Raw genomic sequence first — 16,015 nt, 5'->3', positions numbered from 1 at the left:
CGCTCAACCGACGGAGCCACCCAGGCGCCCCCGTGAGGGACTAACTCTTGAACAACCACACTTTTCTGAACATCTACATTAAAGCAAACTACCAACTTCCTACTATAGTCAGGGGCACAAATATGGAAAAACTCATCTCTGTCAGTTACCATTTTCTTTGAGATAGTCTTAAAAGTATCAAGGATTGAAGTGGCAAAACCAAAAATGAATCTTACATTTTTTACTACTTTTTATTATAATTTTTAAATCTTTATTTTGAGAGAGAGAGAGAGTGCACGCGCCCAAGCAGGATCTGCACGGCCACTGCAGAGCCTATGTGGGGCTTGAACTCACGAACTGTGAGATCATGACCTGAGCTGAAATTAAGAGTCAGATGCTCAACCAATTGAGCCTGCCTTTTTTTTTTTTTTTTGCCTAAAAAATGGCACTCCCCCCGTCAACCCCCGCCTTTTTTTTTTTTTCCTACACATTTTAAAGCAGGATAGAACAGACAAGGAAACAGCCTGGAGGGAGGGTCATTAGTTCAAAGGCAGGCGGGTGGCTAGGCACAGTATCAGACCCCATCCAGGTTTCCTGGCATCTAGATGTACACAGACCACCCTTGGCCAGGCGTCTGGCTGCTGACTCCTCTCAGGAAGCCTGGTCAGCTCAACTGCGTGCTAACAGCATTTCTGACAAACCAAACGTTTAGGAAGTCACTCTTTTCAGTCTTCTTTCCTGCTTCTGATGGCTCTGGAAGGAATGGCTGCCTGCCCTCCCCCCATCCCCACAAACAGGTGAGAAAATATTCTAGCTTTCTGCCGAAGTATGCGAGAAGAAAAATCCAATGAATGGGTATTTTAATTCTAAGCAGTTTTTAAGTTTATTTTTATTTATTTTGAGAGAGAGATAGAGAGCAAGTGGGGGAGGGACAGAGAGAGGGGAGGAGACAGAATCCCAAGCAGGCTCTGTGCTGTCAGAGCAAAGCCTGACCCGGGGCTGGAACTTACGAACCGTGAGATCATGACCTGAGCCGAAGTTAAGAGTTGGACAGTTAATCGACTGAGTCACCAAAGCACTCCTTAATTCTAAGCAGTTTTAAGTTATTATTTTAGGAACTCAACACAAAACCTTACTCAGTATTAAATAAATGGCCAAATACGTTTTCCCAAATATTCTCAACCATGGGGAAAAAGCAAGCTATCACTAGTTTTTATTTCTAAAAGCCAAATTTAATAAATTAATAAATGCATGCCAGGTAACGCAAAATTGCAACTGAAACCCAATAATAACAGAAAATGCTCTGCATTGTACTTTTTTTTTTTTATTGGTGGATAATTTACTAAAGTAACAAATCTGAAAACACATTTTGCTTTTGCTGGAAAGAAAGGACTATGTCAGAGAAGAACAAAGAGAAACCACAAATAAAGCATCGGAGGAAAGGAGGCTTATGTTATAGTCTATGGCAATGTAGCAGTCAGAGGTGCTGTTTCATCCATTTGTGTGCATGTTTATAGAAGCGTCAGTAAACCAATGACATAGAACCCAAAAGCGAAGTCACGACAGATTTACTCTGCGAAACATGCTGAATTACAACCACAGACTACCCGGGACGAAGAGGCGGGTGCAGGCTTGTGATGTCTCCTTTGTATGGGGTTCCCTTGCCAAAGAGGGGGCTAATCATGCAATAGCTTGAGTTTCTCTTAACATGATAAACACCCGGGATTACTAGAACTGGAGAGCGTGTGTTCACTGTTTTACAAGGACAGCTGAGCGGTGCTACTAAAACAACGGAAAGTTCCTTCATTTTAAGCTGGCTATCTGCCATAACGTCTAACCGAGAAATAAGTCAGCTATAAGAGCCAATTAAATTACTATAAAACATTCCTTCATCTGTAAAACATTTCTTTTCTTTCCCCCCCACAAACTAAAATTTAAAATAAAATGTCTTCGTTTTTGATAAGCAGCTCCACCACCAGTCTCTGGTATCGTATATCGTTCAACGCGGCCATCGCGTCTAGTTCTGGAGATCTCATAAGGGTCGGGCCGAAAACAATGCCGAGGTTCTCTGCATTCATAAGATTCTCCTTTTCGTGGAGGGTCACTCTGAAAAATACAAGCAAAGGCGCGTGCCTTCACGTAAGCCACGGCGTTCCGCGCTGTGCTCGAGCGCTACGACAAAACCCAGGTCCACTTATCAACTCGTCCGCTAGCTCCTCTCTCTGTACTCCTCAACTTCCAAGTACGGACTTTCCTCAAAGCCGATTATATTAATAAGTTAAACTTCTGGTGATGACCGAAGCTCAAGTCTGAGTTCGTGTGTCAGGCTGTGTGGGTCAGTTCTATATGCGGATTCTATTGCAACGGCTGGCTGCAAGGGCTGTGTTGGCGAGTAGTGGAGAAGGGGCTGGGTTGTCCTGATTATTCTATCAGCCCTCCTTCCACACTGGCTGCCTAGTCTGCTGAATTTGTGTAAGTTGAACAGTTTATTGAGTATCTGGGGAGAGTGGTGGCCACGGTATGAAGAGATGGCCGAGGGCATAGTATAAAGATGATCTGGTCGGCGAGAATTAGCATTTGCCTTCTCTTCACTGCTGCAGCAAAGGCACAGACTATAATTTGGGAGCTATTCCTTTGCCTTAGCGTGAAGGCCTTAATTGCATCCATATATGAAGCAAACTTGAATTTGCAAGTGAAGTTGTAAGCATATTAAAAGTTTTAGCTCATGGTGCTTTCAAAGAGGGAAAACGTAAATGTTAAAAGCACCATCAGTTACATATTCATTTCTGAGTAACTCATGCTGAGAGGCATACAAAATAGACGTCAAGTTCTGTCTTTTTTGTTTCTAATTAGTTTTATATTTTGAAACTCCAAAACCACTAAAACTTGGTCATATAATTTAAAACCGTTTGCTTCAACTGGTAGAGATGGGAGAGCGACAGAGCAGGGAAATGAAGTTCTATCACCATCAATGTATTTAAAACATTAAACCAGACGTAACCAAAATATTTTACTTTCTATTCCTCCCTTTACCCCTTATTGTACTCCATCATTTTTTTTATAGCAGTTTTCAGTGTTGGAGACCTGGATGCAACAGTCTAAAATCCTGTCACCAAGAGCGAAGTGCCTATTTTAGAGCAAGAAGGAAAGTGAGCCTTCTGGCGAGTTGCTTTGCTCTTTATTATGCTAATGCTAATGTCCTTACAGCTACAACCTTTTCTCTTTCCACACAAAAATCACTGCCTGTCCTTGGCAGAACACTAGTATTTCTAACCTATTTGCAAACCTACACGGGAACTGCAAATCCGTTTACGTCAGAATCAAGTCTGCATTCAGCGCTGTAGCGCAGAACATTTTTACCATTCCTTCCCAACCTGTGCATTTCTTTATTCATGCAACAATTTGTCCTTTCTTTCACCTTTGGTTTCACTTGATTCTTAACATTTGGATACAGTGCAAGTATAAGCTTCAAAGTCTGTAACTTGCCTCTTTAGATGCGCCATGAGGTACCGCAGGGTTTCGCAGTGAGCGGGCGGCAGGAGCTTCAGTGCCTCGTGAAGGGTTTCTAATTGCTCATCGGGATCCATAATTTCTAAAATAGCAAGTTGAATACCAAGGAGAAGAACTTTAACGGACAACTGGTATAAATGGTTCACTGAATTCTATTCTTGTGGTGATCTTCTAAAACTGGTAAGAAAGGCTTTCTCACAGATCCTTGCCCACAGCTTTGGAAAATATTTTTAAGGTTCAAGTCTTGGATTTCCAAAAGGCTTAGTACCATTGTGGCAACACCATTTACTGGGACTTTTGGGGGCAGCACCCACTCGATTGTCTTAAGAGTCTGGTAACCGTGGAATTTGGACACTGGATAGATAGGATGTGACTATAAGGAACTCAGACACAGCGACACACAGATTAAAAACTCAGACATTTTGGGGCGCCCAGGTGGCTCAGCCGGTGGAGCGTCTGACTCTGGCTCAGGGCGTGATCTTGCGGTTCGTGAGTTTGAGCCCCGCGTCGGGCTCTGTGATGACAGCTCGGAGCCTGGAGCCTGCTTTGGATTCTGTGTCTCCCTCTCTCTCTGCCCCTCCCCTGCTTGCACGCTGTCTCTGTCTCTCAAAAATGAATAAATGTTTAAAAAAAAAGAACTTAGACATTCAAATGAAGTCATCTTACAGCATTACAGACATTTTAAGGGATGCTAATTTACTCAAAATATTTTGAAAAACCCTGTTCAGCAACAGTACATAAGCTATGCCACCCCATTGCCCCTTGCAGCCTTTGCCAAAGTCTTAATTGATATTCTGTTTTCTTTTTAAATGAGAAATGTATCATCCAGTATTTATTTCCTTGGTTTTAATTTACTTTTCTATAAAAAAGTCAAATCTACCCTCAGAGCACAAAAATATTCTACTTCGGACATTCAGGAGAATGAAATGCAGAATTTGAAGGCAATTCCAAATGTTTGGAGTGACGACAGGGTCCCTGAAGTAAATGTGGCTCTTCCAAAGGTGTAAACTTTAAAGGGAACAATCTTCATTTGGGCATTTTAGTTCTGCTGTGTTGGCCAAAAACCCAGCACGCTCCTTTTGAGGTCGCAGATTGCGTTGAGTTCATCATTTCCATAATCAGAAACAACAGACATGTTTGTAATTCTGAGCTCTCAAAAAGAGCACCCTAGCACATTCCTGCTTCTCAAATGTCAGGAAGACAGGGTGCCCTTAAATGCTGGGTTGCAGGGCAACCGGAAGGGGACCCCAAACTGTTGCGTCTTAATCAGGATAGCAGCCTTGAAATTCTGGAAGGCCGCATCTGACCACCAGTATCATTCAAGACACAAAACCAGGATTTCTAGTTTTCTAACTCAAAAGACAAATCCAACTCAATGGCAATGCACTGGAGTCAGGTTAAAACTTGGTATGGGGCACCTGGGCAGTGCATTTGGTTGAGTGTCCGACTTTGGCTCAGGTCGTGATCTCACGGTTTGTGGGTTTGAGCCCTGCGGTGGGCTCCACACTCCTGGTGTGGAGCCTGCTTGGGATTGTCCCTCTCTGTCCCTCACCTACTCACACGCATGTGTGTGCTCTCTCTCTCTTTCTCTCCCTCCCTCTCCCTCTCTCAAAAGTAAATAAACATTAAAAAGAGTGATATAAAATGAATGTGAAAAGTTCCTAGCATTGGTAGCACAGATCGATAAGCTTCAGAACATGAAGAGTGACAGAAGCTTTTTAACTCAAAGAAACTTCGGCCATTTTAGAATTTCTGCCCCGAGCTTATCCAGGGTTCCTGATTCTTTTCTCAGTAATAAACAATGTATTATTTGCCATGATAATTGATGCATGGTCTTTGAAACTTTGGATCTTTAAAGAGCAATACTGTTTAAAGAGCAACTGATAACAGCAATACTGTATCAGATACTGAAATTCAATAATTTAATTTCTAGAATTAAATTCCATTTACTATCAAAAACTATTAGTATTTACTTAGTTTTTTTTCCTTTTTATCATAGGACTAATTAATTTGAAACTATACTGTTCTGGAAGTTGAAAAAAGACTAACATAGTTTCCTTTTAATTTTCATAATTAATCCTTGTAGGGAGAATCTTGAGATGGCATGAAATTAAGGACTGTGTTGGTGGGCTAGCAACAAACAAGACTCCCCATTCGTGGAGAGCTTACTTTCTCTCTTGGAGCGTGGCTGACAGTAAACAATGAACATATATCTTCTGGTTTATACTAGATTAGAACAAAGCCAGTGCTGTGGGGAAAAAAACAGAGTAAGGAGCACTGCAGGTGCTGGGGGATGTGATTTTAAATGGGGTGGCCATGACAGACCTCATGAGAAAGATGGTCTTGAGTGAAGACTCTCAGGGCGTGGGGGAATGACCACACGGAGATCTAGGGGAAGGGGTGCCAGGCAGAGATGCAGCCGTGCAAGGGTCCGCAGGGGCGAGAATGCTTGCGATGTCTGAGTAAAGTGAGAAGCCAACCGTGGCTGTAGTGGAGAGAGCCAGAGGGGGATGGAAGGGAGTGAGGGCAGAGAGGTAACGGGGCACCGCATTGTGTCAGGTGCTGCAGGCTATTCCAGGGACTCAGCATTTACTGGCAGAAACGGGAAGGTTCTGAATGAGGCAGAGACGTGACCTGACAGCGCTCACAGTAGCTCTCCTCTGTCTGCCATGTGGGAAACAGACGATGGAAAGGCAAGAGTAAAAACAGACCATTCTGGTAACTATTACAAAAACCCAGGTGACGAATGACTCTAGCTTAGACCAGTGGTGGCAGCAAAGGTAATGAGAAGTTGCTGGAATCTGGGTCTATTTTAACGGTAGAGTCCATAGGATTTCCTGATGAGGGAGATGTGAAAAGGAAAAGAATCAAGACGGAGCTAAGCTTTGGGCTTAGGCAACTGGGAAGATGGCGCCTCCATTAAGATTATGGATGGGAGGGGTTTTGTGGCAAAGGTCAAGGGCTCTACCTGAGGTGTTTTTCAGACATCTACATGATCATCCTGACTGTGGATTAATCCGGTGCTCAGGGAGAGGTTCACACTGGAGATATAAATCTGGGGACGTATGACAAACTGCATTTGAATATACTGACATCAAATCGACACAGGCTCTTCCCTGGAGTTCGTTTCTTTTTTTTTCTACTTAAAGGAGTATTACTCATAATTTTTTCAGAGAACACAAATCTTCTGCCCGACGAAGACCATAGCATAATTTAAGAGAAAGACAAAATGGAACGTATTTAGAGACGAACAGCATCAGCTGTTTCAAATATGTGAAAGGCTTGCATGTGGAAGAGGGTCACATCAAGACCATCGGCAGCGGGAGTCGAGGACAGGCTGATTTCTGTTCACAAGGAGGCCTTTACGACGGTTATATCTGTCCACTGGCGGCTGTCTACCGAGAGAGGCAGTGATCCTGCAGTTACTGGGTATTTCAAAAAAGAGTGTGTCGTAGAAGGAAATCTAGTTAACGTGACCCTTTAGAATATCTAAAAAGTCTAAGATTCTATGGTTCTCAATATAAAATCATGTTTACTCATTTAACAAGAATTTATTGAGCACCTATGATGTAAATGAAAGGACTGTCACAGGTGCTACAGGAAAATAAAGCGACAGAACTCTCCCTTGTAATGAGGTTAGTCTAATGGGGCAGACAAGACATGAATACAGCCTTCCATCATGAAGCAAAGAGTCTGTGCCAAAGGGCCAGGCGAAGTGTGATGGGAACACAGAAGAGAAAGTTGGCCTGGGGGCTGAGCGGAACCGAGAAGAGGAAGAAATGGCCTCTGAGGAGGGTTTGGAAATGTGGATGTGGTGAGGGGAGGAACTAATAAGCATCTGAACCTGTGTCGACATTTAGTTAAAAGCTCTTTTAAGGTATGTACTGCCAGTTCCTCGTAGAGACGTTCAAGTACAAGAAGAAGAAGACTCAGCCAGGCGTAAGGGGTGATTCAGAGGCAGAGCGGAGGGGAACACTCGGCGAGTTCTCATCCCAGACCTCCCTTCAGGACACTTGAAGTTGCTTGGGACAAAGAGCCCTGGGTTTTATGGCCGAGTTCATCTGACTCACTCAAGACTACATGCTGACTGAGTCATCTTTTCTGAGATCTTCTGGGAACAGAGCTCAGAGAGTTCTCGGCCAGAGAAAGATTTCCACACGGAGTCCTACCAGGAGTTGGGTCCCGGCAGTGCTGTTTTCCTCGGGGTCAGGAAGTGTCCATGCATATAATGGCTTACCGTGCAGCCTGGGAGAGGCACCTTCTACATACACCTTGTACTGTCTGTAGGGCAGCGATCCCTTCACTGGTGGGAAGAGGCAGTGAGGAAAAAGGGCTAGGTGGTCCCAGACTTCCAGGTAGTTCAAGGGGGAGTTGCCAGGATATTATGAAGATCTTTAAGCCCTTAAATGAGAGGCCCCAGCCTCTACCACCATCGTGTCCTTTGTTCATTTCCTGTAGCCACGCACCTCCAGCTTCCCGGGTGCAGGTTGTCTGAGGGAGGCTGCAAGAGTGGAGCTCAGACAGCTTTTGCAGGAGAAAGCTTTAATATGCACTCTGAGTTTCTGTTGGCAAGAGATGCTGATAAGTGCCGGGGAATCCTGAGACCTAAAGAACAGGCCCCGAGTTTTCTAAGGGACCCAGTGATAAAAAGGCTCAAGAGCAGGTGCATCAGCTAACACTGTGCATCATTTGGGAGGGGTTCCTGCCTTCCTGCCTTCCCTCTCTGGGCAGGTCTTCTGTTCCTGTTCCACCAGTGGAGCCAGGCAGTGGGCTGCACGCAGAGAGCAAGGGCTGTGGTGTCAGACAGATGTAGCTTTGAATGCCAGTGCCATCTCCGCTAGTGACAAGACCTTGGACAATTCACTTATACTCTATAACATCTCCTTTCTGTTTTTTTTTTTTTTTTGAAGTTTATCTATTTTGAGAGAGAGCAAGAGAGACCGCACATCATGTGAGTGGGGGATGGGCAGAGAAGAGAGAATCCCAAGCAGGCTCTATGCTATCGGCGAGGAGCTCTATACAGGGCTTGAACTCGTGAACAGGGAGATCGTGACCTGAGCCACAATCAAGGGCTGGATGCTTAACCGACGGAGCCACCCAGGTGCCCCACGACATCTCCTTTCTAAAATGACATTGTGGTGGGGCACCTGGCTGGCTCTGTGTAGAGCATGCGACTCTTGATCTTAGGGTCACAAATGAGTTGGAACCCCACTGGGTGTAGAGATAAAAATTAAAATATCGTGGCTATAAAGTGCGCACCGTGATTCCTGGCACCCGGTATATATTCTATAAATCTTAGTTTCTCTTATCTCCCTTATCTACCTATAAAGATAAGAGAATGGCTGTATCTCTGTGTCTAAAGAATGGAACAGACTCTACTGCTGGAGGAGACATGGACAAGGGCACGATGTTCCATAAACAGATCGACAGCAAACACGCACAATAAACATTTATATCGTGTAGGAGTATTATGCCACGGTTTTGGTGTCATGTAAGTCACGCATCAAAATAGGTGACACTGTAAGAAGGAATTTCTACCTTGATTTAGGAAAGTTTCTACCTTGCGCTTTGAAGAGCTCTCTAAAGTAGAACGGGGGGGTTGCTGATGTCCGACGGGGGCTGTTTCGGACACAGATCTCAGAACGCTAACAAATGTTTTGGAAGAATAATAGAGGCAACTGACATGGGTGTGGGGAAAGAAGGTGAAATAATTTGGGAGTCTGGAGGGCAAAAGGCCTCGAAACCCAGTAAGGAAGGCTTGGATGTTTCTTCTAAGTAGATAAAGCGGCTGTCTAGAGTTCAGAATGCGGGTCTGAATTACCGCTTTGTCCTCTACTATTGGGGTGCCTTGGGCTTGGGCACAGAAACCAAGTTTTAATTTTACTCCAAAGTGACACGGGGACAGGAATTCTGTCCGCTTGAGCCCCCACTGTCCTGAGGACCAGAGCAAACTGGGGACCGAGCAGCCCTCGGTGATGCAAGTGTGTATCAAGTGCTTTCGACAGGAGTGGCAATCAGACTTCTCTCTCTCGGGAGGAAGCGTCTGCCCCACGAAACAAGAACCCGTAAGCTCCCTCAGACGGTTTTCGTGATCAGCACTGAATACATCCCCAAATGAGAAGAGCTAAATTCCTACGGAGAGGATCTAGTCTTTCAGGCTCCTAACATGGAAATTTGTAAAAATCAGTGTAACTCTCATGGCTGTTCCCCGCAAGAAATCAGGTCTCCATGGAGCCAACCACAAAAATTCTCAACAAAAGCACTGAAGGGGAAAGTAAAAATTAGAACAAAGCAAGTCTGTACTTCACGAAATTTCAAAGTCAAAAAGTAAATCAGCGTTCTAAGAAAGTGATGTTATTATTTAAAGATCAAGACAACATATGGTTTTTAAGAGAGAAGAAAAAGGACAGAAATAGCCTATCTTTTCTTAAAAAATGGCAATGCCAACACTTAAAATCTGTTAAAAATTCCTTTCTTTAAAAAAAGGAAGTGTGAATTACAGGTATGATTTTTGCACCATAAATTTGGCAAATGAGCCTTTGCTTTTTCTCATTTGCATCTCAACTAGAACTTAAAAAATCACTTCTTGATCTAAAACAGTGCTCCTTAAAGTATGATCTACGGACCGGTGCCAGTTTACAAACTGTTTGTTAATGGTCTGTCACAGGATATGTATAGAAATTGAAAGTAAGAATTTAGAAACTTTTATGAGATCTGACAGAGTAACTTTTATGCTGAGCTGAATCTAATAACAAAATGGTTTGGTCCTGTTCTTCGATTTTATTTTCCTAGTTATTCATTTTTATTCTGCAGAAGCATTGGTGCATATCTAAGGGGCACTGGCATAAGCCTTACTTTGGTAAATGAGGGTTAGCACATTACAAAGAAGCTTCTGATGGCAGAAGTCATAAATAACCTACATTGGAGAGGAGTTCGAAATTTCTGTGAGTATATTAACCGAGGGGAGAGGCGAGGGGGAAATACATAATATGCATTCAAGAAACTCAGCAGGAAAAGCAGGAGAAGTGATTACCATGAGGAGGGAGTCTGTCAGGTTATTGGAATGCGTGCCTTCATACTTACTCGCGGACTCTATAAACTTAGGGTAGGCGTCGTATGTGATGAGCGGAATTGGTAGATCCCTGAAGTACAGTTTCAGCGCACCAGTGATAATGTTGATATCTTCATACATGTTCACAGAAATATCCGCTTTCTCGCCATCTTTGAAGGATGTTAAAAAGAAAAATACGAGTAACTATCTGGACGCACAGCACTGTTTTAATAACACATTTTGTGTTACGGTCTTTTGAGATCATCAATGCGTCGGTTTTTTTTAATATCAAATTCAGTGTGCCGATATATACAAGTGACCAATTTTCTGTGAAAAGCCAAATCTGTTTTTCTGAATTTTCTTTTCTGAAGTTACTTAGCTTTCCAGGTCTAATTAAAAGGGGGGGGAGTAGGAGAGGGCTGAGATCAACAGCAGTGTTCGTAAATTCCACGAGTACTTGAGACCTCCTAGGGGAGTAATGTAGGATTGCTTTCTCTTTCTTTTTATTTATTTATTTATTTATTTTTTTTCAACGTTTATTTATTTTTTGGGACAGAGAGAGACAGAGTATGAACGGGGGAGGGGCAGAGAGAGAGGGAGACACAGAATCAGAAACAGGCTCCAGGCTCTGAGCCATCAGCCCAGAGCCCGACGCGGGGCTCGAACTCACGGACCGCGAGATCGTGACCTGGCTGAAGTCGGACGCTTAACCGACTGCGCCACCCAGGCGCCCCTCTCTTTCTTTTTAAAATAAACCTAGAGAATGTGAAAAATAACAACAGAGGCACTCCTAATTTACAAAAGGCCACCTTTGACTCACCCCAGGCTCCTGACACATGACGTCTGGATGTTGTCTGAGCCCTACGTGTAGGCACACAGTGAGAAGTATGAGAGTAAAACGAAACAAAACTTGAGAGTCTTGAAATAACAAGAGAAGAAGTTATAACACAGAGGAGTATTTTAGGGTTGCTGGGCCTTAAGACTTCTTTTACTCTCCTGCATTTAGTAACTGGTTAAAATATCTGAACGTTCATCTACTGAAGATTTAATTAGTGCCGACTCTGAGCTACATCTTATACTAGCCTTCTTTTATTCCATTTGGCTTATGAACGAGTGCTATCCATTAAAAAGCAGCCTCTCCCCTACACAGATATTAGAATGGCTAAAATGACAACTGATGACAAATGCTGGAGACGATGCAGGGGCCACAGGAACTCGACGTTGTTGCTGGTGGGAATGCAAAATGGGACGGCCACCTGGGAGGAAAGGCAGTGTCTTACATGTAATCCAGCCATCACACTCCTAGGTATTTATCCAGAGGAGATGGAAACTACTTGCGTCCACACAAATACGTGCACACAAATATTTAAGCCACTTTCATTCATGATTGCTAAAAACTTGGAAGTAATCAAGATGTCCTTCAATAGGTGAATAAACTGTGATATGCCCTGACAAAGGAATATTATTGAGCAACAACAAGAAATGAGCTATCAAGCCAGGAAAAGGCATGGGAGAACTTTAGATGCAGATTGCTAAGTAAAGGAAATCAGCCAAAAAAAGGCTACATATCTTATGATTCCAACTCTGACATTCTGGAAAAGGCAAAACTATGGAGTCTGTAAAAAGAACAGCGGTTGTCAGGGGTTCAGCGGGAGAAAGGGAGAACAGGTGAAGCACAGACGATTCTTAGGGTAGTGAAAGTGATACCTCATAGTGTGACACCATAAGGGTGGCTATATGACATCATGCATTTGCCAAAACCCACAAAACTGTACAACATGAAGACTGAACTTTAAACTACTGACTTTAGTTAATGTATCAGTGTTGGTTCATCAATTGTAACAAATGTACTATATTAATGCAAGATGTTAATAGGGGAAACTATGGGGGGGGAGGGGAATGAGAGGAGAGGTTATATGGGAAATCTCTGCACTTTCTGTGAAATTTTGTAACCTAGAACTAATGTTAACCTAAAACTGGAACCCTAAAACTACTTTAGCAAAATGTATTTTTCTTTAAAGAAGCCTCTTTTAAATGTGAAATACCATGACCTATCAGACATTCACACTCCAGTGTGAATTAGACCACCAGTATCTGTTTTTCACACTTGTGTTGAAATCACATACAATGGCAGTGCAAATTGGGGTAGAATGCATTCTGGGAGGAAAAAGCAATTAGATCGCTCCACTAGGGGATCTTGGGGAAGTGTACAGGTGCCTAAAGACCTGGGGAAAGGGAGAGGAGAACATGAAGGCAGAAGAATTATAAAGCCAAGTTATCATCTCTATCAAAACTTTTACTCAGGAAAAAAGAAAGAATGCTGGTATTCTCTCCTGCCACATGGTTCCTATTTCCACTATCTATTATTTTTTTATGAAAATCCAAATTTCAGATGTCCTGTCTCATTATAGGGTACATGTCCAATTTTGGGTTTGGAAAATAAAGTCACCAATCTTATAGTTCAGCTACATGATGTGTTAAACTGAATTTGGAGGTTGATCTGAGAACCTTCTACCATTCAACTAATTTTTTCTATAGTAAGATAGTGTATTCATTGTATATTAGTCCACTCTCCTTTCAGTTCCTGCTCTCTAAGTCCTAGCACTTTTCAGGGACTCGACAAAGACAGGCCTCAGGACCTTTGCACAGATTCTTCTGTTGCCAGGGTCTTTACATATCCTGTTTCTTTGCTATTCAACCATTATACGGCCAACTTCTGTACTTCTCTGGAAAGCCTCTTCTGATCTCCAGCATCCCCCCAACCCCGCAGACTAGGTTAAGTTCCATAGTTATTAATACTTTCCTTTATGGCATTTATTAAAATAAAATCAATAATGATTCTGTGGTGGGGGAATCTAAGTCATTACACTGGGTCTCCACTCCATCAAATATGGTGATGGAATGCATGGACGACAGGCAGTTAGGTGGGCCAACTCCAAACTGGGAAATCTGAGATCTGCAATCACTTAGATTCCCCCAACCACCCTGCCCTATTTTCTCCATGGTATCCGGTAAATTTAATTGCTCTGTATATATTTTGAGGAACATGGACCAGCCCTGGATGCTCAGATACTGGTAATATAGTTAAATTTTATGTTTCTTTCTTACCTTGAAGTGTAACAGTTTAATATAGTAATAAAGTAAAATTACACGCTTTTTATTTGGTATAATAACCAATGACTTAGACAAATAATGAACAGAATAACATAAGGAACTGTGCCTCCTTGGAAGACAGCATTGTTGTCCTAAGTTAACGGACATGCTAAAGAACATACCTCTGTCAAAAGCCATCTTGACATCTTCAATTAAGTCACTGAATCCTGATACTCGATACAGACCTTCAGAATTAAGACCTGTAAAAACAGAGCAAGAGAGCTAATTCGTTTCTTTGGAAATTATGTCTTTCCTTCTTCAAGTTTTAACTTCTTCCCATACTTCAGGCTAGGCAAGTAATGTGTCAGAAAGAATGATTAAATGTACTTGTCTAGAAACCTCTTCATATTTTCTCCTAAAATAAAACCATTTCACTCACAGACTTTAAACTCTGGCTTACTGTTGCCTGAATATCTGTAATCTGGCTCATCACTGTGTCTAATTAGATCAAATACGTTGAGTCTTCAGGGAAATCATTCGTCACCTCAATTATACCATAAATTCTTTTACATAACAGAAGACTAAGATAAACCATGTTAATAGGCCTGTACCAGTCTTTCCCAAATGGGAAAGAATAATTAGGGTGCAGTTCTGTTTTTTGGTTTGGGACGGTTTTAATAGAGCATTTACACCTTTGCTTCTTGGACCTAAGAAAAATGCAAAAAGTGAAAAATGAATTGGTATCTACATGTCAACTTTTATAGACAAGAAGCATCATCATTCATAAAAAAATATTTAAGCATATTTCCTAGAACTAGCTCAATGTACCTTAAAATCAAGCTGGCCAATTATTTAACTTAATTCATTTCAGACTTTCAGATCATTTGACGTCTGAAATCCTCTCCCTCTAAACTTACTGAAGAAGACAACTGGGTTATGCCATGAGGTACCCAGAAGGGCATCAGAACTTGCATTCATGGTGAATTATGAGTGCTGAACCACACGGGCGACGCCTCACCTCTGGATTCAATTTCCCTGATGCACATGTCCACCACCATTGGCCGCTTGGTGATATGGGCTTTCACGAGTGTGGTAAGGTCACAACTGTATACCTTCTTGACATGTTTCAAGTCTGGCTTACAGTCGTTTGGGACCATCTTGGAACACTGCTTATGAACATTCAAACCACAATCTAAATAAAGAATACAGAAAGGAAAAATTCATCAATGTTTTCAGACTTTTGGGCATTCTGGAGTGTTTATTTTAGCAAAAGACACTCCCACCATCCAGCTTGAATTAGGCTTTGAAGGGGGCTAGCTTCCAACAGTTTCTGAAGAGTGGAAAAACATTCTTCCCATCTTTTCTCTTGGAAAATTTTGGTTTTAAGTCAGAAGATGAGAATTCTAGCTCGTGCTTCATCATTTATTTGCTGTGTGATCCCAGAAGAGAACCAATTCAGACAAAGTGAAATTAACATTTATTTATTTTTGAGACAGAGAGAGAGCACGAACGGGGGGAGGGTCAGAGAGAGAGGCAGACACAGAATCGGAAGCAGGCTCCAGGCTCCGAGCTGTCAGCACGGAGCCCGATGCGGGGCTCGAACTCGTGAACCACCAGATCATGACCTGAGCCGAAGTCGGACACTTAACCGACTGAGCCACCCAGGCGCCCCCAGAGTGAAATTAATAAGTGTTTAGATATCTACAAAATGCAGGCGACTAAAAGTTATCCGTTTCTTTAAACTTACACAAAATTATATTTGATGTGGGATACAGAATTCCATTTTAATATATTTGATATGAAGAGAAATCAGACCTCCAAAAGTAAGAGCATCCCAGGGCCCTCTTAAAATTGTGCTACTCATATTCGTATCTGTTCATAACCCTGTAAATAATAAATCTGGTGGCTAGAAATAGCCACAGTTATTGTTTTATTATTAGCACCAGTTCACTGATGCCAAGCACTATTCCAAGTGCTTTACATTGTTTCCATCAAGCTCACAAGACTCTACGAAATAGGGATCGTCATTCTTCTCATTGTATAAACGTGATGAAACCAAGCACAGAGGTGTTATGTAATTTACCTACGGCCGTGCATTTGGCATGCAGCGGAGCTGAGATTTAAGCCTACGAAGGATTCAGGGTCCACGGGTTTAGCACCCATACCATGTTGCCTCTATTGAAGTTTGTCCTCTGCTTTGTAATTTTACTGGGTTATCGCGTCAAAGATGCCAGAACTCCAACATCTTCTAGTGAATATTTTGAGACCTTTGATTGTCAACAAGAAGAGCGCAGTGGAATTTGAGAAGGGACAGAGGAATACAAATATCTTGCCAAATTAGAACCAAGAGGGGTAAATCACAGCTGAGCAATTAACTAAAAG

General features: G+C 42.5%; 1 protein-coding gene and 1 long non-coding RNA gene across 3 annotated transcripts in view; one reads left to right on the top strand and one right to left on the bottom strand.

The window, feature by feature from the left end:
* Window positions 1-601: 601 nt before the first annotated feature.
* Window positions 602-16,015, top strand: part of LOC124515684 (uncharacterized) — a 49,890-nt gene continuing 34,476 nt past the window's right edge. Inside the window, exons 1-2 of the long non-coding RNA XR_006962860.1 lie at window positions 602-776; window positions 14,505-14,725. This is a non-coding gene — a long non-coding RNA (uncharacterized LOC124515684). The remainder of the gene's footprint in view (window positions 777-14,504; window positions 14,726-16,015) is intronic.
* CHN1 (chimerin 1) overlaps window positions 1,187-16,015 on the bottom strand; it is a 140,730-nt gene continuing 125,901 nt past the window's right edge. The window contains exons 7-11 of one of the 2 annotated variants that reach the window (XM_047084698.1): window positions 14,652-14,825; window positions 13,816-13,893; window positions 10,573-10,710; window positions 3,466-3,571; window positions 1,187-2,085 (exon numbers count right to left, since the gene is read on the bottom strand). In XM_047084698.1, coding sequence (XP_046940654.1) covers window positions 1,914-2,085; window positions 3,466-3,571; window positions 10,573-10,710; window positions 13,816-13,893; window positions 14,652-14,825 — 668 coding nt within the window. In that variant the 3' untranslated portion in view covers window positions 1,187-1,913. The remainder of the gene's footprint in view (window positions 2,086-3,465; window positions 3,572-10,572; window positions 10,711-13,815; window positions 13,894-14,651; window positions 14,826-16,015) is intronic. The other variant, XM_047084699.1, reaches the window with a different exon arrangement.

The sequence above is a fragment of the Lynx rufus genome, unplaced genomic scaffold (assembly GCF_022079265.1).
Source record: "Lynx rufus isolate CCGP_SWC_20201006 ecotype Redwood Valley unplaced genomic scaffold, mLynRuf1.p SCAF_2, whole genome shotgun sequence".
In the NCBI taxonomy this organism is placed as follows: Eukaryota; Metazoa; Chordata; class Mammalia; order Carnivora; family Felidae; genus Lynx; species Lynx rufus.
The sequence above is the reverse complement of the archived record's forward strand: the minus strand, read 5'-3'. Positions and strand labels throughout refer to the sequence as shown.